The sequence below is a fragment of the Protopterus annectens genome, chromosome 14.part0 (assembly GCF_019279795.1).
Source record: "Protopterus annectens isolate FY-2018-M chromosome 14.part0, PAN1.0, whole genome shotgun sequence".
NCBI lineage: Eukaryota > Metazoa > Chordata > Ceratodontiformes > Protopteridae > Protopterus > Protopterus annectens.
This window is the reverse complement of record NC_056748.1, coordinates 44,036,182-44,060,335: the sequence shown is the minus strand read 5'-3', so window position 1 is coordinate 44,060,335 and position 24,154 is coordinate 44,036,182. Positions and strand designations below refer to the sequence as shown.

The window sequence follows — 24,154 nt, the reverse complement described above, 5'->3', positions numbered from 1 at the left end:
GTAACAACTTTTATTATGCAACAAGTTTTATTCTGTAAAAGCTGTTTGGAAACATCCTTTTGAAAAAAGTAAGAAAAAATGGTTAGCAATTTGATATTTGTAGATGGATCTATTTATTTTACTGTGTATATTTAACAGCAACTAGATGAATTTAAAAATGTACGGGTTTTGCAGCACTTTGCATTTTCAACATGTAGCAACTTTCATTTTGCAAAGGCTGTTTAAAAACATCCCCTGAAGGAAAAGGAAGTGAAGGGTTAAATGGATAAAATTTTTTCCAATTAACCAATTAATTATACAATTAGTTGAATTTATTTTATCTTGAAAAAGCTCAGCAAAGGGCTGAGCGAAAGCGCTTGATGGGATTGTTGGTGTGAAGATTTTACAATAAAGTGAAGATTTTTTACTCTACTGGCAGCCTTTCATTTTCTACTTGTGTGGAAGAAGGAGTACCAGCATTTGTTTTGGACTTTTTTGCCTCTGGATTTCCAGCGCCACCTTTGCAGCCTTGGAGCAATTTGTTTTATTGGCTTCTTGTCCTTTTTGGCAGTTTTTTCTTGGTGTTTTGCTTGTGTTCCATGGCGGAAGAAGTGGCACAGAGTACTTTCTCTGACACCCCTCAGTTACTTAGACCGGGAGAAGACAGTGCTCCTGTCACTAGGGCAGAGTTTAATCAAGTTCTGGATATGTTAACCCAGTTAACTAAAATGCTCAGCAAAAGTGGTGTTGAGCAACCAATGACCTTGCCAGGTAACCAGCAATATGGTTTGGAGCGGAAGAGAAGGCGCATCTCAGCCCACAATGAGCGACCTGGCAGTTGCCCTTCTTTAGGAGCTTGTAGTCAGCAAGGAAGTATGGAGCAAGATGGGAATGACAACAATAAAGACAGCAATGTGCTATTAAATGAAACTGGAGTGCAGGAGCAGCGTTTTGATTTCACAGCATGGGCTGGCCAACAGTTTTGGTTTCGGCAAGGTACTGTTCACTCCAATAATAATAATTTAAGTAGTAATACTGGCATAGAGAAAGATTTTGGCATTCTTCGTGATAAACTTTATTCCTTTAAAGCCAACCAATTGGAAATAGACTATCTGAAAGAATGCATCAAAGTGAGAAGAGTACCAAAAGGACTTAGATGCTTCAAATTTCCTAACAATGTGCAAAAGGACTCTAATTATTATAAAAAATTATGTGATGTGTTTGACCGTGCTGGTATAGACATGTTGGAAGTCATGGTAGCGGAATATGAAATGAGAGCTGACACTTTATTAAAAGATTTGAATGCTTTAAATAGTAGTCTAGTTAATGATGAGAGGTTCACATCTGTTAAGTGGGGTTATGACAATATTTTCAAGGAGGTTGACCAGCACTGTTTAAGGATTCTGAATCGGAAGATCCACAAATTAGAGAGGGATTTAAAGGAATACAATGAAGGGGTGGCTTACCCACTGCACACTAAAGTCAAACAAGTTAATTACAACAACAGTAAGGTGCAGGCAAACTTCAATAATGGTCACAGGATGGGGGTGGCCTACGAGGCATCAAGAAACAATCGTAGATTTGCAGATAAGGAAAAGAGTACACCCCAGCAGGATTTTCCGTTTCCACCAAACAAGGAAGGGGGGGGTGGAGCAGGTTTCCCCAGGGGTGGCGGAATCAATAAGGCAGCTTTTTCCAGCTGCTCTAGGTGCTTTAGCAACTAATGATGCTGTAAATAACACAGATGTTTTAAATAAAGTGATGGTGGTAACAGAAAACAATTTTTCTGTATATAATTATACCAGCATTAACTTGAGGAGAGAACATTTTGATTTGTTTACAAAAGGATTACATTTTGTTCCAGCATTTTCAAGTAGATTAGAGCAGGATTTGATAGATTTGAAGCTGTTCACTAGACAATTAAACTTAATGCTTTATTTCAAAGGGGAAATTCCTTCAAATATGGGACTCTCTAGAAAGAGTGTATTCAATCCACCCATGGATCCAACAGTAAAAATATTTGAAGAAATGATGGAGAGAGATATCAGGATGATTGGTAGAAATAAACAGAACATTACCCCCCAAAATATTTGCATGAAGGAGATGAATTTGATTAAGGAACTTAGAAGCAGTAATTGCAGGGCAATGAAAACAGATAAGGGGGGGGGGTCTTGTGTTGATGTATAGTACAGAATATATTCATCACATCAATGGGATGTTGCAGGACCCAGAGCAATATGAACAGGTATCCAGCAATGAGCTACACATGGCGTATTCCAGAATTGGCTTCATTTTGTATGATCACCTTTTGCAAGGTGTTTTTAATGAAAGATTGTATAATTTTTTAACTGTTCCCAAACCAAGAATTCCCATAATATTTGGAATCCCGAAAACACATAAAGGGTTGGACCCCTTAAACTTCAGGCCTATAGTATCAGGACAGGGGAGTATTACAGAACCAGTTGGAAAATTCATAGATCATACCTTGAAACAGTTTACAGCTTCCTTAAAATATATTTGCAAGGATTCTTGGGATTTCCTTAGGGGTTTAAAATCCCTAAAATACCAACCGGATTTTTTGTTAGTTACTATAGATATTGTTCAACTGTTTCCCAGTATACCGCATTCTACAGGATTAAATTGGTTTAGTGATTTAGTCAATGAAGCTAAATTTGTTCCCAATACCACCAATTTACTGGTAGAACTTATGGAATTGGTTCTGGAAAACAATTTTATATGTTTTAATGGTCAATTTTTTAGACAAAAATCGGGCGTTGCAATGGGGGCAGCCTGTGCTACCGTTTATGCAAACATTGTGTTGCATAAATGGGAACAGACATATATTTTTGGTACAGAATGGTCACGACATATTAGGCATTATGTCAGATTTCTTGATGACATTTGCCTTATTTGGGAAGGTACCAGGGCCAGTGTCCAGGAATTCATTGATTACATCAATTCCACCACCTCCTTTTTAACTTTTACGCATTCTTTAAGCTTTGATAGCTTAAATTATTTGGATGTGTGTTTAGTTAAGGACAACGTCAATAATAGATTTAATTCCAAGGTGTTTAGAAAACCCACTTATTCAAATGCATTCCTGCATTTTCAAAGTAATCACCCTGATTACCAAAAAAGAGGAATAGTCAAGGGCCAATTTATTCGTGCCTCTAGAATGTGTAATACATCACAATTTTTCAGAGAAGAAGTCAATTTTTTAAAAGAAAGATTTTCTGAAAGAGGGTACCCAAGTGGTTTGGTAGAGGAGCTGGCAAAAGAAGTGAGCACTAACAGGGGGACGAAATACCAACCACTGCTGATTAACACAGGTATGGTAAATTGCCAAATAGGTAATGGATTACAAAATTTAGAACAAAAGGGATACATCCACACTTTTGGTATTGACTCAGGCATTGTAGAAAACAGTGTAAGAAAATACTGGCCAATTTTGCAACTGGATGATAGGTTGGGCAGTATGATCCCAGAGTTTCCCAGATTTGTTAGACGGAGAGGTACCAACTTAAAAGAAATGTTGGAAATGAAACAGACCAAACAAGTGGGTTTAAATGTGAACAACAAAAAAGTAGGCACACATAAATGTGGAATGTGCAAACAATGCCCAGCTATATTTAATGGACACAAGTTATATATACCATCAAGAAAATTTTTGTGTCAACCGAGGGGCTATTATAATTGTAATGCTAAATTTATTGTTTATCTAGGCTTATGTATGAAATGCAAAAGTTTTTACATAGGAAAAACGGAGAGAACTTTAAGAAGACGAATTTATGAGCATTTTTATGATATAACTAAAAAAAAGGAAACTAATGCTTTTTACAGACATTCTCTTTTTTGTCCTGATATGGAGATTAAATTCATCATTTTGGAACAGGTAAAAGCAGATGTTAGAGGGGGCGATTGGGAGACCCTGTTGGAGCACAAAGAATTGATATGGCAACTAAGACTAGATGCAGGAAGACGGCCAGGTTTAAATGATGCTTGCAGTATTAGCAGCATCTTGAAATTAAGGAAGGCAAAATTATAAATTATAATTTTAAGCCATAGTGTTTGCAGGATTAATTGATGGGGTTTTCAGGAGAGCAAGCTTCATGACAATTATAGGCAGGCAACATAAAATATTTTTAAACTATTAAACAGATATGGGTTTAACATATGCCTGCATGACCAGTATTCATAAGAAGGCTTGAGTATGCAAATATATATATGTGGTCCATTTATTTGATATGTGCAGATGGATTTATTTTATTATTGTGTACACTCAATGGAAATTGGGTGATTTTAAAATGATTGTGCTTGGCAGTGCTTTGCATTTTTATTATGTAACAACTTTTATTATGCAACAAGTTTTATTCTGTAAAAGCTGTTTGGAAACATCCTTTTGAAAAAAGTAAGAAAAAATGGTTAGCAATTTGATATTTGTAGATGGATCTATTTATTTTACTGTGTATATTTAACAGCAACTAGATGAATTTAAAAATGTACGGGTTTTGCAGCACTTTGCATTTTCAACATGTAGCAACTTTCATTTTGCAAAGGCTGTTTAAAAACATCCCCTGAAGGAAAAGGAAGTGAAGGGTTAAATGGATAAAATTTTTTCCAATTAACCAATTAATTATACAATTAGTTGAATTTATTTTATCTTGAAAAAGCTCAGCAAAGGGCTGAGCGAAAGCGCTTGATGGGATTGTTGGTGTGAAGATTTTACAATAAAGTGAAGATTTTTTACTCTACTGGCAGCCTTTCATTTTCTACTTGTGTGGAAGGAGTACCAGCATTTGTTTTGGACTTTTTTGCCTCTGGATTTCCAGCGCCACCTTTGCAGCCTTGGAGCAATTTGTTATAATGGTTAAAGTGTTTACTTCACAAACACAAGGTACAAGGTTTGATTCTCACCCATGACAGAGTAATTGACTAGACTTAAAATGGCACACAAGGGAAATTAGCCTTGCAACTACATTGAGATGATGACCACTGACCCTAATTTTTTAATAATGTTGATGTTTTTTATGAATCAACTATTTTTGTAATTGTAATTGTGTCCATGCCTCCTTCTTGCCAAGTGTCACAATATATGTTTACTGACATGTTTAAGTCATTGCTACTGAACCAGTTGTTCTTTTTGCAGAACATTGAAATAATGTCACCCAGTTTGCAATAGCCAACATATGTGGCTGTCTACAGTCTATTTCCCACTTTAATATCTGAACAGAATAGTCCAAAAAATAAGTTTCCCCATTACAGAGCCTCATGCACCACTACTGGTAATGCCTGCTCTGACACTTTGGAAAACATGCACTATGACTTTGTTTTGTTCTGTTGCTTAACCTCTGGTTCACCCAGTGAATTACATGGAATTCATATTTAAGGTTTTGAATATGCCTAATATTACCATATGTAGAATGGTTATGAGTGCCATCATAAGGTCAAGAAAAGCAGTATACATTATCAGTCCTTCACAAAATGATGTCATTACCTCTTCAAAGATTATCACAAGATTGTGAAGGCAAGATCTCTCTTTAGCAAACCCATACTGTTCAAAATCAAACACAAGTAGTTGCTAACATCATTTTTGGATAAGCTCCATTGAGACTCTGTCCATGATTTTATATAAAATTCCGATCAGGCTAATGGATTTAAAATTGATTCTATATGATGTGATGCCCCTCCCATTGTGACTTCATACAATTACAGCCCGTTGTGATAGGACATGTCACTGTTTTGTTTAACATTTATACCAGTTTAGTTAAGTGTACCTTGATTCTGTGTAAAAAAAAAAATAGGAGACATATTCGCTGAGTATTTAATTTTATTTGTGACAGGAGTTAGCATATTTGTAACTATATATGGAAAGTCTCCATTATACATTCAAATGACATGTGCCATTGTTTATTGTGAAAATTATCAAACATTTTTCAGAAAGTGCATTCGCTAAGTCTTGTGGTTGGCTGGTCACACTGTTTGTTAATAACAGTATGCTCACAGTTTCTCCTAATCAAGTCTTTAATGTTATTAAATAATATCTAATTATTTATTTTAGCCTTTGAGATCAGGCTGAATTCATGGACCTAGAGCATCTGCTAAGAAAACTATGTAGTTTTAAAACTATAATCTACTTTTTATGTCCATGACATTTTTTTTCAAATAATTTTATTAAATAATTATTAAAATGAACAAATATTTCCATGAAATTATAATTTTTTTTTCTTTAAAGTTAAAAAACAAAAACATTCTTAATGTAGCTGTAGGATTAATAAAAATCATCTGTTTACATAAATTGATAAACTATTTTTCTAGAAGTTCATAGATGATATTCCATGAATTATATAATGTATTCCTAGATGATCTAGATTTAATAGTTAACATTTCCAAATTACACGTTTCAAGGAGTATATTTTTAAATTCCAAAAATGTAGGTGCTGTACTAGATTTCCAATTCTTAGTGATTGTTTTGCTAGCTATAGATAGTATAGACCAAACCAAAGGGTACTTATTCTCTTTTACACAATCAGGAACAGGAGTATTAAATACAAGTGGTTTAGATATAAATAAATTATCAGTAAAAATTGTTTGCAACAAATTATTGATATCATCCCAAAATTTTCTTAAATATATGCAATTAAAAAACATATGAGACCAGTCAGCATTCAGTTCAATATTACATCTCCAACATGTTATATTCTTTTTAGAAAATATACTTATATTATGAGGAGTGATAAATGATCTGTTTAAAAATCTCCATGTGAATAATTTCCATTTTAAAGAAGAAGTAGTCATACTTCAGCATTCAGTTCAATATTACATCTCCAACATGTTATATTCTTTTTAGAAAATATACTTATATTATGAGGAGTGATAAATGATCTGTTTAAAAATCTCCATGTGAATAATTTCCATTTTAAAGAAGAAGTAGTCATACTTGCTGATTGTAAAATATTCAATTTGTCTTTCTCAGAAGGGGGATTATTATTAATTAAAGAAAAATATTTCCAATAATTATCTGAATGTGTATCTAAATCACATTTAATTGCCCTATAAATGTTTGATAACTTGTTATTAGCAGGAGATTTATGCAAAACTGATAAAATCATATATTGTATTAGCTTGGGAATTTTTTTCCTAATTATAGGAGACATAGAATCCAATTTATTTAATACATATTGTCTAGCTTCTTGAAGTTCTAACCATAAATAAGAATCAAGTTTATACTCTTCCAAGAGTAAACTATTGGATTTTATCTCATTATTTATCATCGTTTGATCCTCAGTTAGAGCGTCTTCTGTGTGGCGACATAAGTGAACAGGCTTTCCTCTGTTGAAGGTTGTGCATTAGGCCCGGCAAGCCAGCATGTAAAACTCTACTGCCAATCATTAGCGGACCGGAGTTCTGCTGTGGCGACCCCAAACCGGGAAAAGCCGAAAGACACAAACAAACAAATTTATCATCATTTGGTGCTAAAATGTTAAATGCTTTTACTGAAATATAGACATTTTTGTATAATCTGAAGAGAGAATAGATCTGTGTGTGTAGGCTATAGGGAAGAGTAAAAAAAGCCAATCCTTATATATATTATATTTAAATATATAATTTTTAAATGATTTTAAAAGAAAAACTATATACTTAGAGTTAAAACTCAGAAGAAAATTCAGAAATATAATCTTTTAACCTCCAAATAAATGGATTATTAATTATATTTAGCTTATAAGAACTGTTTATATCTTTGGTATTTTGTGACAAAACCTCTATAAACTCTTTCCACTTAGCAGTGTATTCCACATCAATGAGATGAGAGATTATATTGAATACTGATGAAATTGAATAAATTTCTAAATTTGGTAAGGCTATACCCCCATTATTCCAATTATACATATGGTATGTTAATGCAATCCTTGGCTTATTTGGTAACCACAAAAAATTCTGAATCATTGAATTAAATGTTTTAATTATTTGGTAAGAAGGAGGTATAGATAAAGATTGAATTATATATAAGATTTTGGGGAGAAGGATCATCTTTATTATTAAAAGTTTATCATTCATAGAAAATGGTAATTTGTTCCATTTATTTATTAATTTTTCTATCCGTAATAGACTTTTATTATAATTTATTTGAATGGTATCTTTCGTATTGTTAGTAATAATTATACCTAAATATGCTATTTGTTGAGACTGAGCTATATATTCATTATATTCATCAGGTATATTGTATTTGTTGAACCTGTTAAAAGAATTTGTGTTTTATTATTATTAAAAGTAAGGCAGGAATTTTTTTGAAAATATTCCATGTTTTTAAAAAGTTTTTGTATAGATTCCCTTCTACTCCCAAGAGTAATCAATATGTCATCTGGAAACAATTGTATTGTAGATGATATAGTGGGGTTTGATTTGTATCCTTCAATATCTGTATCATGTCTTATTAAATTTGCCCATGGTTCCATAACTAATGAAAATAAAAGAGGGGATAAAGGACGCCCTTGCTTAGTACCTTTTACTATTGGTATATTTTGAGATATACTAGTACCAATTTTAACATAAGCTTGGCTACCTTCATATAACAGAGTGATAAGATTGATAAAATTATTGGAGAAATTTAATTCCTTTAATAGAGTGAACAGATATTCCCATGTAACTGAGTCGAAAGCACAATTTATATCTAAACTAACTAGGGTTAAATTTGTTTTAAGATTTTTCACCGAATCAATTAAAGTTAATATTCTTTTAATGCTATCATATGAAGTTCTCTTTATTATAAACCCCATGTGATCACTATCAACTAATTTGGGTAAAAGTGTTTTAAGCCTTTCTGCATAAATGGACATAAATAATTTGTAATCAGTGTTTAATAGGGAGATGGGTCTATAGGAGGTACACTTAGAGGGATCTTTGTTAGATTTTAATATAGGAGAAATAAAAGTGTATTTCCAAGAAGGTGGAATTATGTTTTTGTCCTGAAGATGATTAAATACTTTATAAAGCAATTTTAGAGCATTTATCGGTAGTACTTTGTAAATTTCAGGAAAGATGCCATCATTACCTGGTGCTTTATTTTGCTTTAATTTGGTAATGTGAGTTTGAAGTTCTTTGAAAGATATTTGTTTATCAAACCATGACATTTTTGAAAACTAAATAATATCTTTTATCATTTGTATAGCCTTTTAATTATATGCTTGAAGCAAAGCTTATCTGTGGTTGTTTTACAATTACTGTAATAATCATGATCAAACAAAGACAACAGTGGGTAAATCCAGCATTGCCCATACCCAGGAGTGGGTTATTGCTATTTGAAATAATTTAAGATAGAAATTGCTTACCTTTCTTAAATAATGTCTTTATATAACAGCACGGTAGTGTTTCTCCTTGGTGTTTCCCCATTTTCCTTACTGTTTATAAATTATTGCACACATTGTTGGAAACTCCTGGTGTTCTAGCTGGTGTGATTCTCAAACAATTTGGAAATATATCACTGATTGATAAGTTTATTTCTTGGCATTTTAACCTTTCAGAGTTCTACATTGTCTTAATTTTGCCTGACTGAATTATTGTTTGCCTGACTAAATTATTTTATATATTTTTCTGGCATTGTTTTATGTTTCTCAGCTGTCCTGAAACTCCTTACCCCCTATTACTGAGGTGGAGTTTATAAAACTGGTCTAACAACTTTTGTGTTATCTGATTGTTTTAGGGCTTGCTGATTTAAAAATAGGTTTTGTTTGTAAATTATTGCATACACTGTTGGAAACTCCTGGTGTTCTAGCTGATGTGATTCTCAAACAATCTGGAATATATCAGTGACTGATAAGTATATTTCTTGGCATTTTAACCTTTCAGAGTTTTGCATTGTCTTAATTTTGCCTGACTGAATTATTGTTTGCCTGACTGAATTATTTTATATATTTTCTGGCATTATTTTATGTTTCTCATCTGTCCTGAAACTTTTCCCCCTCCCTCCCACCCTATTCTTGTAGAGTTGTTATAGTTGGTGGCTTTGCAGTTGCCCGCCCTACTGTAAATTTGATCTGAGACACCCCTCCCAGTCTGGTGTTCACTCTACTTAATACAGAGAGAATATTTGAGAAGGCCAACCCACTTAGGTTCTTAACCTCTGCTCCTCCTTCCTCTCTTTCTCTCTCCTTGCACTTTACTAAAAAAAAAAAAAAAAAAAAAAAAATTGCACTTTATTTTGCTTTTGCCTCTTCTTAAAAGTACTCAATTTTATTTATTCTGCTGCACTTATTGCTGCTTGGTAGTAGCCTGGTTAAATTGTAACTGTTATTCTAAGCCTTTTGGTTTAAGCACTTGGGCTTCAGACCAGTTGTTTTACATTAAAGGTTTGTGGTCTGCAGTGTTGTGGCAGGATGGATAGCTTACATCCTTCTAAGCTGGGAATTGCTGATTGAAGATTCAGTCTCTGTTATTCTAAAAGTATATTAGTTCTGGTTTAAGCACTTGGGGTTCAGGCCAGTTATTTTATATTAAGAAGGGTTGTGGTCTGCACTCTTGTGGAAGGAGAGGTTAGATTCTACCCTTCTGAGCTGGGAATTTCTGGTTAAAGGAATATTGTACCTGCTTATTTGAACTGTTTCTTTCTGAAATTGGTGAGTCTTGTCTGCTATAGCATAGACTAGATTCAGGCATGCTGAATATAGCTTTGTTTGTATAACTTGTGTACTAATCCAGGCCATCTTCTTTGGAGAAGGTTCCCCTGCACCTTACTGGCAAGAGTGTGCAGTTAGAACTTGTCTGATTGAAGACTGCTGGACCAGGGCTCAGTTTTGAGCTTTTTTACTGGTTATTTGGGTAATTTGTTTAAATCAGTTTGCTCGTTTTCTATTGTTATATAAAAAATTGCACTTTATTCATTTGCTTTTACTGTATTTGTGTTTCTTCCTACTGTATTGCATTTATTCTGCTGCATTTATTATTGCTTGTTAGTAGCCAGATTAAATTGTAACTGTTATTCTAAGCCTTTGGTTGAAGCACTTGGGATTCAGACCAGTTGTTTTACATTAAGAAGGTTTGTGGTCTGCACTGTTGTGGCAGGACGGGTAGCTTACATCCATCTAAGTTGGGAGTTGCTGATTGATGGCTTAGTATCTGTTATTCTAAAAGTGTATTAGTTCTGGTTTAAGCACTTGGACTTCGGGCCAGTTATTTTACATTAAGAAGGTGTGGTCTGCACTCTTGTGGGAGGAGAGGGTGGATTCTGTCCTTCTGAGTTGTGAGTTTCTGGTTAAAAGCTTATTGTGCCTGCTTATTTGAACTGTTTCTTTCTGAAATTGATACGCCTTGTTTGCTGTAGCAAAGACTAAATTCAGACCTGCTGAATCTAGCTTTGTTTGTATAACTTGAGCACTAATCCAGAGCATCTTTTTTTGGAGAAGGTTCCCCTGCACCCTAGTGGCAGGAGTGTGCAGTTAGAACTTGTCTGATCAAAGACTGCTGGAACGGGGGTCAGTTTTTAGCTTTTTATTGGTTAATTTGTTTAAATCAGTTTGCTCACTTGGTACTGTTATATTAAAAACATACACTTTATGCATTGCCGCTTAGCTTTTCCTGGTGCCATAAAGTCTGCTCTTCAAATTTTCCATTAGAACTAGCCAGTTTTTAGATTTAGCACTAATATCTGTTTCTTAGAGCTCAGCACTTGTTCAGAACTCATTGTAAGTACTAAACAAGATACAAATTACTACAGTACTCAACTTTCCTCACTGGTCTAGAGGAAAACAGGTTTTAGTACATAATAAATAAGCACCTATCCAGGCATGTCTAAGGGTCAGCTCCCAGTGTTTTCTCCTGTCTACCTGATGAATCTGGGCATCTTGGGGCAATGCAGCAATTGCCTCATGTACACAGGCAACCCTCTCCTTCTACCACCCAACACTACAACTTGTGAGAGATACACTTATGTAGCCAAACTGGAAGCAAAGCGCTCTTCACCCAAGACTGGACTAGACAGTCAAGAGGAGAAGGTAAACACTTGTACAACACCACACTCATCACATAGCGCCTCAAAACCTACACCACCAAAACACACACAGAGCAACACAAAACACACACCTACAATCGTGGAGGCTCTCAATAAAAATCTGCTCAAGCAACAGATACCTCCAAAGCAAAAATGGATGCAACCTCCACCCACTAACACAACCCAAATGACACATAGCCCACAAACTCAGTGTTCCACTCAAGCACAGCCCATAAGGCATAACAATTTACCCAACACTCTAGTCATAGGTGACTCTACAGTCAGGCACACTGATGTTCCACTCACCAGGCTAAACAAGGAGAAAGTTACTGTCAGCTGCCTGTTGGGTGCCAGGATCTGCCACATAATGCACTCACTCAAGTCACTCCACAACAAGTACAAATATGACTCTGTCATTGTCCATGCTGGTGTGAATGACCTGAGATGTACCTCCCTGGACTACATGAAAAGAGACATGGAGGAGCTCTCAGATTTTGTAGCCCAGGCAGATATGACCAAAGCCCTGAGTAGCATCCTGCCATCACCCAGAATGATACCACAGCACAAGGACAAAATGATTGACTTCAACAATTGGCTAAGCTTCTGGTGTCATTCTAAGGGGATCCAGTATCTGTCTGTCTGGGATGACATGATCGACAGACCATGATGCTTTGCCAGAGATGGCCTGCACCTGTCGCCCTTGGGATTCCGGATACTGGCCTAGGCTCTTGCCACCCCTATAGTGCCTTTTTTAGGTAAGGTTCAAATGACAAATTCACCACCGTCACACGTACAAGCAAGCAAAATATGAGGGTAATGCTACTCAATGCTAGAAGTCTAAACTTCAAAATGCATTCACTCAAGGCACTCCTTAAAATGGAGAACATCGACATCTGTGCAGTGACAGAGACCTGGTTCAAGGCTCCAGAGAGCACCCCTGCATTACCAGGCTATAATTCATACCACACCTTTCAGCCACTTAACCTGGACCAAAGACTGAAACACTAAAGGTATGTCCATATTCATTAAGGATATCCACACCTCCAGGCTAGTTGCTCAGCATAATGCATCCGATATTATCCAAGTGCAACTAACTCTGGGCAAAACAGCAATCCAAACTGTAATTTGCTACAGATCCCCCACCATGCCCCAGGGTTCCCACTCCTCATTTCTTGATACACTGGAAAATATTAGGGTACAACCCAACACCCTAATAATGGGCAATTTCAACTACCCTACCATTAACTGGGAAAACTACTCATGTAACAACTCTTTTGCTTAATGTTTTCTGGAATTCATAAATTCCAATGCCTTGGATCAACTTATCCATACCCCCACCAGGGGCATCAATATCCTAGACCTGGTCATTACCAACATGGGCGACCAGTGTTCCACACCAGAGGTCAATTCCTCATTGGTCAGATCCATCCACAAGCTAATCAGCCCAGACATCAACATCTCCCCCCCACCCCCCATTAGGGAAACCACCGTACAAAATTTCTCCAAAGCCAACTTCACACTCCTTAAGACAAAAGTGGCAAACTTCATGACACCCATGCAGATGGACAATAGGGATACGACTGCTGACTCCTACACAAATGCACTTTATAAGCACTTACATGAGTGCATGGATCGTGCTATACCAAACAGAACCCAGATGCTATCCTCCAAAAAAAGGAAGCCAATCTGGTGGTCCCCTACCATAAACAAACTCTACAACAGAAGAAAGAAACTGTTGCAAAAAAAGAGTAAAAGCCCATGACTGGAGGAATTCCCTGGTCAGCCTCAGTAAGAAGCTGAGATCCCTCATAAAATCCTCCAAAGCTAGTTATGAAAACAAAATCACCACTGATTCTAAAGACAACCACAAAGCATTCTATAGCTATGTCAAGAATCTCAATGGCAACACTCAGATCTGCTCTGAGTTACAGCACAATGGCACTAAATATACAGAACCAACTGATATTGCTAACATCCTGGCAGATAGGTTCAGTGCTAACTTTACCCCCACCCCCTAAAGGGCCCATCTCTATACTGGAAGAATGCAAAATTCCTGTAATCACGGCTGCACATGTAAAAACCACACTCTCCAAAGCCAAGAACACAGCATCCATGAGACCTGACAACATTCCAGGCTGTGGTCTACATAAACTACAGAATGAACTGCCACCCCACCTAAGCACCATGTTCAATCATAGCCTCACCACAGGCTTTGTGCCCACTGAATGGCACACAGCAACGGTTATCCCACTCCACAAAGGGGGAGCCACCACGAACCCTGGGAACTACCGCCCCATTAGCCTAATGAACCTGGTCTGCAAGGCCATGGAATGTATTATCATGGAACTTATAAACAAAGACATTGGGAATCTCCAAACTCTGGATACTACCCAGTTCAGGTTTGTAAAAGGCAAATCATGTCTCATAAACCTGACTGACTTCTTTGAACCAGTCACCAAAGCCATAGACGAAGGTAAGGTGGTTCAGACAGCATATCTAGATCTCGCCAAGGCTTTTGACACCATCCCCCACTCTGGAATTATAGATAAACTCACTAAACTAGGTATAAATCCCTATGTGACAAGATGGGTTGCCAACTGGCTCACTGACAGAGCCCACACTGTGAAAGTAGCAGACTCCAAATCCGACTTCAGACCAGTGACAAGTGGAGTACCACAGGGTTCAGTCCTGGGTCCTCTCCTGTTTGGTATCTACTTTTTTGAAGTACAGGCTAACACAGAAGGTCTTTGGCTAATGAAGTTCACAGATGACTGCAAACTAGGAGCTATAATTGAAACTCCTAATGATGTGGGAATCCTACAAAAGGGTCTCACTGAGACAGATGCCTGGTGTCAAAGCCATGGCCTCAAGCTCAATGCCAAAAAGTGCATTGTTATCCCCTTTGGTAAAAACTCTGTACCCATGAGCTACCACATAGGTGATAGTCTACTTAACACCAAAAGTGTGATAAGAGACCTTGGGACACAGGTGGACAGTAGTCTCTACTTTGATAATCACATCACCACAGTAGTCAGGAAATCCTTCTATGTGGCACACCTCATCACAAAAGGTTTCTCATCCAGGAAAAAAGAGGTCACTGTTCCCCTCTACTCATCACTCATTAGACCCATTATAGAGTACAATGTCCCTTTTGGTATGTACCTCACAAGACATCTACAACAACTGGAAAGGTTGCAGAAATACCTCACAAAGAGGATTACCGGCCTCAAACAGATGCCCTACACAGACCGTCTCAAACTCCAGCTTTACTACGTCACATATCATCTACTCAGAGATGATCTCTGCCTAACATACAAAGTTACATCAAACCCAGAGCTATTGGACATGCTCCACTTAAAGAAATCCCAGTCCCTCTGAGCTACATGCTCTAGGAACCTAAACCTTGTCACCACAATAAACAGAACATGCTGGAGGGATAAATTCCTGTCCCGGAGACTTCTCATACTCTGGAACAAACTACCTATCTATATCAAACAAAGCTCCTCATTAGCACTCTTCAAGAAAAATCTTGATGATTGGATGGGAAATAGGAAATTCATCCTGGGGATCACCTCTGTGGCACTGCTTGACAAGGGGCACAGGAAAATAATTTTCTTGGGTGGTGAAAGCCAGGGTACCTTTTTGGCTAGGCTTGTCTAGGCCCTAGGGCCGATAGCCTAATACCTACTTATGAACCTATGAATGCACAGTAGCTCAATGCTGTTAGACACAAGAAATGGAGAAAAAAATAGTCTCCTCTGCTTTTTTTTGTTAGTATGACTCCAAAATATGGACATTCTCTGAAAATCCAGATAGTTCAGTGCTATGACAGTGCAGAAATACAAGGAAAATCAGGTATGTTTCTCTTTCTTTAGTTTTGCTAAATGTACTTGATTTTTCTTCTTTTGTTTCAAAGTTTGTCATAGCTGGGGTGGTAGTGGGGATAAGCTTCCACTGTCTATAAAATGCTCACATGGTATGCATCTCTAATAGCCTCTGACAACCCAAGTCCAGCTCCTGGCCTTCATGTGTGGCTTAGTTTCTAAGTCTGGTGAAACTGCTTGTACTGACAGGAGAAGGGGTGAAAGCAGGTGACCGCTGCCTTAAAACCCGTTGCTTTGGACAAGTGAGGCTCATCAGCCTGGCAAGACAACCCACCTAGGAGAAGGTAAACTCTGATTTAAAACCCTGGTTGCCTCGCGGCAATACTTAATCATGGTAAAGGCTTTGGGAGTAAACTCCAAGGAAAAATCCAGAAATGGAGCTCCTAAGGCAGTTTGAGGTTGTAATCCATCTCAATCTGGCAGCTCCTGCAACAACACTGATGCCAAGAAGCTCTGGCCTTGAATTTCTCCTTGGATTACATCACTGGAGTGGAGTGGGGGAACCTGCTCTTGGGCATCAGCAGTTTACTCAAATTCACTTGCCCAGTCCTGAGCCCTGTAGAGGAAATGCACTCCACTGGCACAGAGTGAGTCACCAGGGGCTGCTTCCGATGGTGGAAGAGATCCTTTGATTTCATTGGGCAGCTACCACCTGCCTTGAGCTGGGCATCCCCCAGCCAAATAGTTGCTGCCTTGCCATGGTCCACTTGCTCCACTGGGTGTGTGGGGCTTAGGGAACCCCCAACAGTGGATCATTAATCATACACCTGGAAAAACAAAAAAGCAACAAAATAAACCAGACTTTAGGCTAGACACATGGAGCATAAAGACAATGACTCCAGGCCTTATGGAAGATATACATAACAACAGTGATGCTCGGAAGACAGCAGTCATTAACAATGAGTTCAGCAGATTGTAGATGCATATTGTGACTCTCCAGGAAACAATGTGGCCATCCAATGGATGTCTCAGGGAGAAAGACCTTACTTTTTGCTGGCATAGGAAGCTTCCAAAAGAGACCAGGAAACATAGTGTTGGTTTTGCATTCAGAAACAACCTCATTTGCTCAGTCAGACCACCAAATATGGGAAATGAGAGACTGCTGAAAATTCACCTACAAACACCAGTGCCCATGGTCACCATCTTCAGTGTCTGTGCTCCTACTTCAACTTCTACCCAGAAAGTCAAGGACAAATTCTATGATAAACTTAATGCTGCCATTAGTGTGGTCTCTTCCCATGAACTATTATTCATTATTGGTGACTTTAATGCCAGAGTGGGCAGTGACCATCAACAGGTGGCCATCTTGTCTGGGACAGTTTGGAACAGGAAAGATGAATAAAAATGGACAGTATCTCCTTGAACTTTGTTCTCAGTATGATCTCCACATAACCAACACCATCTTCAATGTCAAACCCCAGCACAAAGTTCCATGGCAGCCCCCAGGTTTGAACCATTGGCACCAACTTCACCTTGTCCTAACCAAACACAGCAGGTTAGGTAGTGTCAGGGTAACATGCAGTTACCACAACACATACTGTGATACTGACTACTTGTTCATGTGTAGTAAAGTGAACAACCAGACACAAAGGTTCTTTTGCTCTAAAAAAGGAAGGGAGGCCATGCATTAGCATAGGCAGGACTCGTGACCCTTTAAAAGTATGCAAGATTGCTCAAGCAATTGAAGTTGCTCTGCCTGGCTGACACTGACACCAACAAGAGATGGTAAAAACTACAGGATGCTATCTATAGCAATGCAAAACCCATCTTTTGGAAAAATACAGTCAAGTGTGCTAACTGGTGTAAAGCCCGCACTGAAGTGCTGGCACCCCTGATTGAGAAGAAGAGATAGGCACTGGCTGCATACACGTCCTCACCCAATGAAGAGAACTTGCAGGCACTAGGGTATGCTCAGAGTGAAGTGCAGAAGGTAGCTCAGTAATGTGCAGATAATTACAACTCTGCTTCAAAATTCAGCAGGCCACGGATATTGGTATCATGTCAGGAATGTACAATGGGATCAAACAAACCATCATCCCATCACAGAAAATCATCCCACTTAAGCTTGCCACAGCAAAAGTCTAGAAGGACAGAACCAAGCAGGTGAAACACTGGATGGAGCACTTCTCACAGCTGTATGCCAGAGAAACCATAGTTATGAAAAGAGCACTGAATGCCATCTAGCCTCTGCCAACTATGAACTTGCTGAGCCCACCTTGGAGGATCTCAATGATGCACTAAAATCCCTCTCTTCAGGAAAAGCCCCAGGAAAGATTGTATTCCCTCAGAAATCCTTAATCTCAGAGCTGCATGCCATACTTTGCCAATGCTGGAGAGAAGGTAGTCTACTGCAAGATATGAGGGATGCTAACATAGTTACTATCTATAAGAATAAGGGTAACAAAAGTTATTATAACAACTATTGTGACATCTCTCTTCTCTGTACCACGTGCAAGCTGTTTGCATGTGTTGTCCTGAAGAGGCTCCATGTTCTTGCAGAGAGAGTTTACCCTGAGCCTAAGTGTGGGTTCAGAACCAGAAGTTCTACCATTGACATGGTTTTCTTTGTTAAGCAAATACAAGAAAAGTGCTGGGAGCAGAACAAACCTCTGTATACTGTCTTCATTGATCTGACCAAAGCATTCATTTTCATCATTAGGAAAGGTCTGTTTGCAGTTCTAACAAAGATCAGCTGTCCTACAGTACTGCTTAGCATTATCATGGCCTTCCACGAAGACATGAAGGGATCCACAGCTGAACCTTTCAAGATTCTCAGTGGAGTAAAGCAGGGGTGTGTATTGACTCCAACATTGGTTGGTATCTTCTTTTCAGTTCTGTTGAAATTGGGTTTTGGAACTGCTATAGAGGGTATCTTTCTCTGAACCAGAATGGACAGCAACCTCTTCAAACTCTTTTGAGACTTAGACCAAAAGACTAGGGTGCTTAGGAAGAGTCTAAGGGAGTTCCTGTTCACTGATGATACAACTACTGTGGCTCACACTCAGCATGAACTTCACTTACGTCTCACTTTGCAGTTGCATGTATGGAATTTGGCCTAGCAATTAGTTTAAAGAAGACCCAGGTGATGGATTAACATGTGAGCGACTATGAGCTGGAGGGTGTCCATGAGTTCTTGTACCTAGGCCCTTCAATCTCTGACAACTTCAATAAGCACATTGCAAAAGTCACCACAATGTTTTCCAGGCTGATAAAGAGAGTATGAGCTAACAATAAGCTCATTGTGCACACCAAGGTACAGGTTTACATAGCCTGTGTTTTGAGCACATTACGGTATGCCACTGAAACATAGACACTGCACTCAAAACATGAGAAGCAGCTCAATGTATTCCATATGGACTGCCTTAGGCACATACTTGGTAACAATGTATTCCATATGCGCTGCCTTAGGTGAATACTTGGTAACTCATGGCAGGACAAGATCTCCAACAGAAGAATGCTAGAGAAGACTGGCACCACCTCCATGTCACGCTCCTGAAACAGAGACATATGTATTGGTTGGGTCATGTCTCATGCATGACGGATAGCTGAATACCGAAAGACCTCCTTTTTGGAGAGCTGGAGTCTGAAAAGAGATGGAAAGGGCAACCCAAATTGAGCTACAAGGACATATGTAAGTGTGACTTCAGCACTCTCTCCATCAGCATGAACACCTGGTATTCTTTCACTGCAGACAAGAATGGCTACAAATGGGAAGTGAAGGAAGCTCTTACCATATATGAAACCACCTTGGCAAGGTGTGCCCATAATACCAGAATGATATCTGCCTCAGAGTGTGGAAAGGACTGCCACTCCTGGATTGGATTCCACAGCCACAGAAGATGCTGCTCAAATCAGTAGATGTGCAAATTCATGATCCTTTTGGATTAAAGGACGCCTACTAAAACCTGATTTTTCTTGTATTTGGTCTGCACTCTGTAGCATATATCAATAGAAACGTCTGGCCACTCAATGGTACTTCAGTGGCTGGATTTGTTTTATTGGTATATGCTTGATTTACAATGGGCATGCTGGTTGAGGCTGACCAATCAGCATTTACATTAATTTTAATACTAATGAGAAGTCATTGTATAATCTGATATATAATGTTGGTCTAATCCAGTAATGGAAGCTGTAGATAGAAGTGTCTCTCAAAGTTAGGGATAAAAAGAGCCAAAGGATATCAAAAAAATAAGGTGACTTTTATTTATTGATTGATTTATTTTTGTTGAGGGATAAGAGGAAGCAACATGATTGCCAATAGTGAGACAAAAACAGAGAGTATGGGGTCCTTTTATGCTTACCTATGATATGAGGTCCATTCATCTAGACTAAGGAACTCAGGTGAGAGCCAATTCTTTACTGGCATATCAAAATATTAATTTGTAATCATTTAATTTAGTCCAGGCCCATTTAGCAACAACATGAAGGGTAATACATATTTGGTTTAGTAGAAACTGGTGCTCATATGAGAGTAATGAAAATTACCCATCAGTGAATATTCTATACTACCTGCCCTTTACACACTATAGCCAGACTCAGCTACTTGATGGTTAGTCTGCTTACCTGCACTTATATGGTCTTGAGTGCATCCAGTATCAGTCTCTGGTTGTGTATTTCTGCACATTTAGCACATCTTCAAAGCTTAGAAATGGTGCCCAAGGATTGCCAAGTACTTTCCCCTTAAGGTTCAGTCATGCAAAATGTCATTGGTATAATTTCAGTGGTACTGACTTCAAAATATTTCATCTTCTCTCAAGTTTCATCCACTGATAGATGTCAGAGGTGTGGTTTGCTGGTCATTAACCTCAAATGCAGTTTTCACCAAACTGCAGTTACAGACAGGTGTTAAGTGCCATGGCCTTCGTGTCTAATTCCAAGCATAACTGCCCTATAGTGAAACAAGAAATGCATGGCAGTAGTAGAGACTGGAAGTCAAAGGTTTCTCCCAGAGTGCAGTAGTAGTGTTTAGCTAAGTGGCTATCAGCCATTAGTCTTATACTGTTCTGATGTTATCTATTGTCACTCCAATAATCAGTCCCAACAATTTTAAAGTACCAGTCACAAGGTGGGTTACAGTCATCATTTCTACATGGTAAATATTCATATGTAGAAAGCAATAACTCAACCCTAAGTAAGTCACATCCATAACATTTCTGCTATGAATTCCACTACTCACTGTGAAATGCAAGGGATTTAACAGGTGGGTAGGCCAGTCCTTGGACTCATTTTAGTCATGACCCAGGTGCAAAAAGCAGAATCGTTCAGCAGAAGATTTAAATGCAATTCTTCAAAGATTACACAAGCACACAAAATCTAATCACACAACTTTTGCAAAGGAGTACACAAAACTTGATTATATAACTTTTGCATGGGCTAAAATCTTCTGTTATCAAATAACCTAAAACTGTTAAATACCAAGAATTGATGTAAATGCAGCAATACCTGCACAGAAAAGTTCCTACAGGAGAGAAACTGTATTCACGAGATGAAATAAAAATATGGCCCAAGAACTGAAGAAAGAATAAAAGGTTATGAAAAAGCAGATAAAGCAGATAGAGTTAGTACTTACTGGAGTGGATACAGTCATTGATTGCACCAGATTTTAATGCACTACTTCTGCAACAGGCAGACAAAATGGAAGCTATATTTACATATTTACAATAGTGGGAAGTCACTCTGTCATGCGATATGAATCTTTAAGAATTATGGTTTATGTGTAAATATAGAAACGATGGAGGAGTAGAGCAGTTGGGTAATAAAGATTATCTTTTGTCTGTAGGGTAGCTACACTTGCTTGTATCTTTTAGGTGTGTTATTAGTTCTTTCCTGAATGATGAGTACTCGGTAAGTTACAGGATTTGTGTAGCAAGGACAGTTTTACTGAAATAATTTTTACCTATGGCAAGGCCAGTCACAGAGATTAGTCTGCAAATACAATGATGAAAATGGAGCAGTGCCTTACAGAAAACATAAATTCAGCAGTCAATACTTAAAATTCAGCAGTCAATACATTAAAAGTGAACTTATACTGCCATTCTTTTTCCTGCAGGTTGCATTCCAGAGCAGTGCTGATATAACCTTGGATGAGCGGGCTTTTACCATGTACCAACTGATGACGCAGCCTCTGTATTATATTATGCAAATGATTTACCCATCTCTCTATCAAATTGATAATTTAACAATCAAGGTATTTATTTATCAAAATACTGAGTCTTTTGAAGAAAAGTAGGAGATATTTTGTATGCTTATTTTCCAGAAAGTGTATATCAAAACAGGACTTGCATGCTATTCCAGCAGAATTGCACCTTTAATTTTTTATTATTGTGATCTCAACCCAAACCAAAAGCTGCCTTTTCCCTACCTTAAATTTGCTAACTTCACTTTTCTATTTTTCACTTCTGTGTGTTGGTCCTAACAGTTTCTGTATCAGGTGTTTTCAAGCATTCACCACTCTTCCAGTTATAAAATACTTCCTCCCATCCCTCATACATTTTTTGGCATCTTAATCTAAACTTATCACCTGCTCTAAATGATGGCGGGTGGAATTCATAGATGTTTTTCAAACAGAGTAGAGCAACTTGTGTGGCTCAGATAAAGTGAGTTGATTCAGTCACAGATACTCTGAACAGTACTGAATCAAACTAAGACCTAATTTAGATTTAAAAGAATCACTAACCTGATCAGTTTAAGCAACTGCCCAGATAAGTATACTACAAACCTACACATTCCTCTGTGCCTTCTTACAAACACATGCACACACTGTATCAATATATATATATATATATATATATATATATATATATATATATATATATATATATATATATATATATATATTTATTTGACATTTGTTAACCGGGGTTTCAGCGGAGGCACAAGGAGAAAAGCTGCAGCATATACAAAAATACAGAATAAAATAAAATACAATATAAAATCCAAAGTAGAATACAATACACATCACAATAACAAAAGAGTCAGCCCTTAAAAAAAATTATTTACAATCAAATATTAGAAATTAACATTGGTAAAATTCAAGATTGAGAGAGACAAGATATTCAAAGAGCATATACATGTAGTAGTAACTCAAAGCGTATAAAAATATACAAAGACCATGTGTATGTATGTTGATTAATTGAGATGTCTATCTAATTTAATTATTTAAAAACTTTAATATTAATTTTTTAATTGTAAGATTAAAAAGATTAAAAATAAATCTTGAAAGTTAAGCTAGCCTGCAGTCAGCATATTTTTATTGTATTTAAGGGTATTGAAATAAAGCACAAAAATCTTTAGGCTTTATATTAGTCTTTGTTCCAAGTTATTTGGCTTTTGTTTTGCATACTACATAGTGCAAACACCCCTTGGTTTTCTTACTTGCTAAAGTTTATTGTTGTAAAACACTTGTAAGTATTGTAAATTATGGCAGTTACCTTGAGATTAAAAGTAAGATTAACTAACGATTATTTTTGTTTAATTGTTAGATTAATCTCATTTAAAAATATTATCATTCAGCATCCCTAATATATTTGTGTGTTTAACACAATCCAGAAGGAAGCAATTGGCACTACAGTTCTGCTCTGACATACCATATTCAGTTTATTTCATTTGCTGGGACAGCAACAAAGTTCTTTACCTATGCCCTAGTTATCTTACTGGAGCTATGACATGGGGAGGTCTGAATGGTGCTATAACATTTTGCATTGCACTTTTTTGTAACAAAGAACTAAATTATACACACATACACACAAAAAACAATGTTATTTACATACTGGGTGGCAATGCACTAACTGCTGGATGATCTTTTTCATTGTTGCAGTTTGACACTTATTTTGGCAGCTGTCTAAATAGTTGTCAAACCACATCATATGACAGTTATTTTAACTAGATCTCTGACATTTGGTTTTGCTTTATTGTCAGATGAGATAGCAATGCAGTACTGTACACATGGTGTACTTCTCTAACTCGAGACATGGGTTTGATTCTAAAAGACTTGCTCTTGGAGTAAGTTACTTACTTTGGTGAAGCATGCTTTATATATCTTATACCAGAGTAAGTCACTTACACTAAGATCAAATATTTTGGAATATGGTCCATGAACTGGGGGGATCTGACTGGAGTTGTGATATTTTGTGTTGTAGTTAAGGGCAATGGCAAAGTAACATACACACACAAATGCACTTGCATGAGCACGTGTGCACATTTAAACACACTCATATGCATACTCTGACAAGAGTACCCATCAGAATGAACAGTCTGAGTAAGGTGAAGTGGAGAAGCTTTGCCCTGCACAGAGTTTCCCTTTAAGGACAAT

General features: G+C 37.5%; 1 protein-coding gene across 1 annotated transcript in view; it reads left to right on the top strand.

The window, feature by feature from the left end:
- Positions 1 to 24,154, top strand: part of LOC122788621 (protein transport protein Sec24A-like) — a 233,140-nt gene that overhangs the window by 153,536 nt on the left and 55,450 nt on the right. Inside the window, exon 3 of the mRNA XM_044055520.1 lies at positions 21,893 to 22,030. Within this exon, the coding sequence (XP_043911455.1) occupies positions 21,893 to 22,030 (138 nt within the window). The remainder of the gene's footprint in view (positions 1 to 21,892; positions 22,031 to 24,154) is intronic.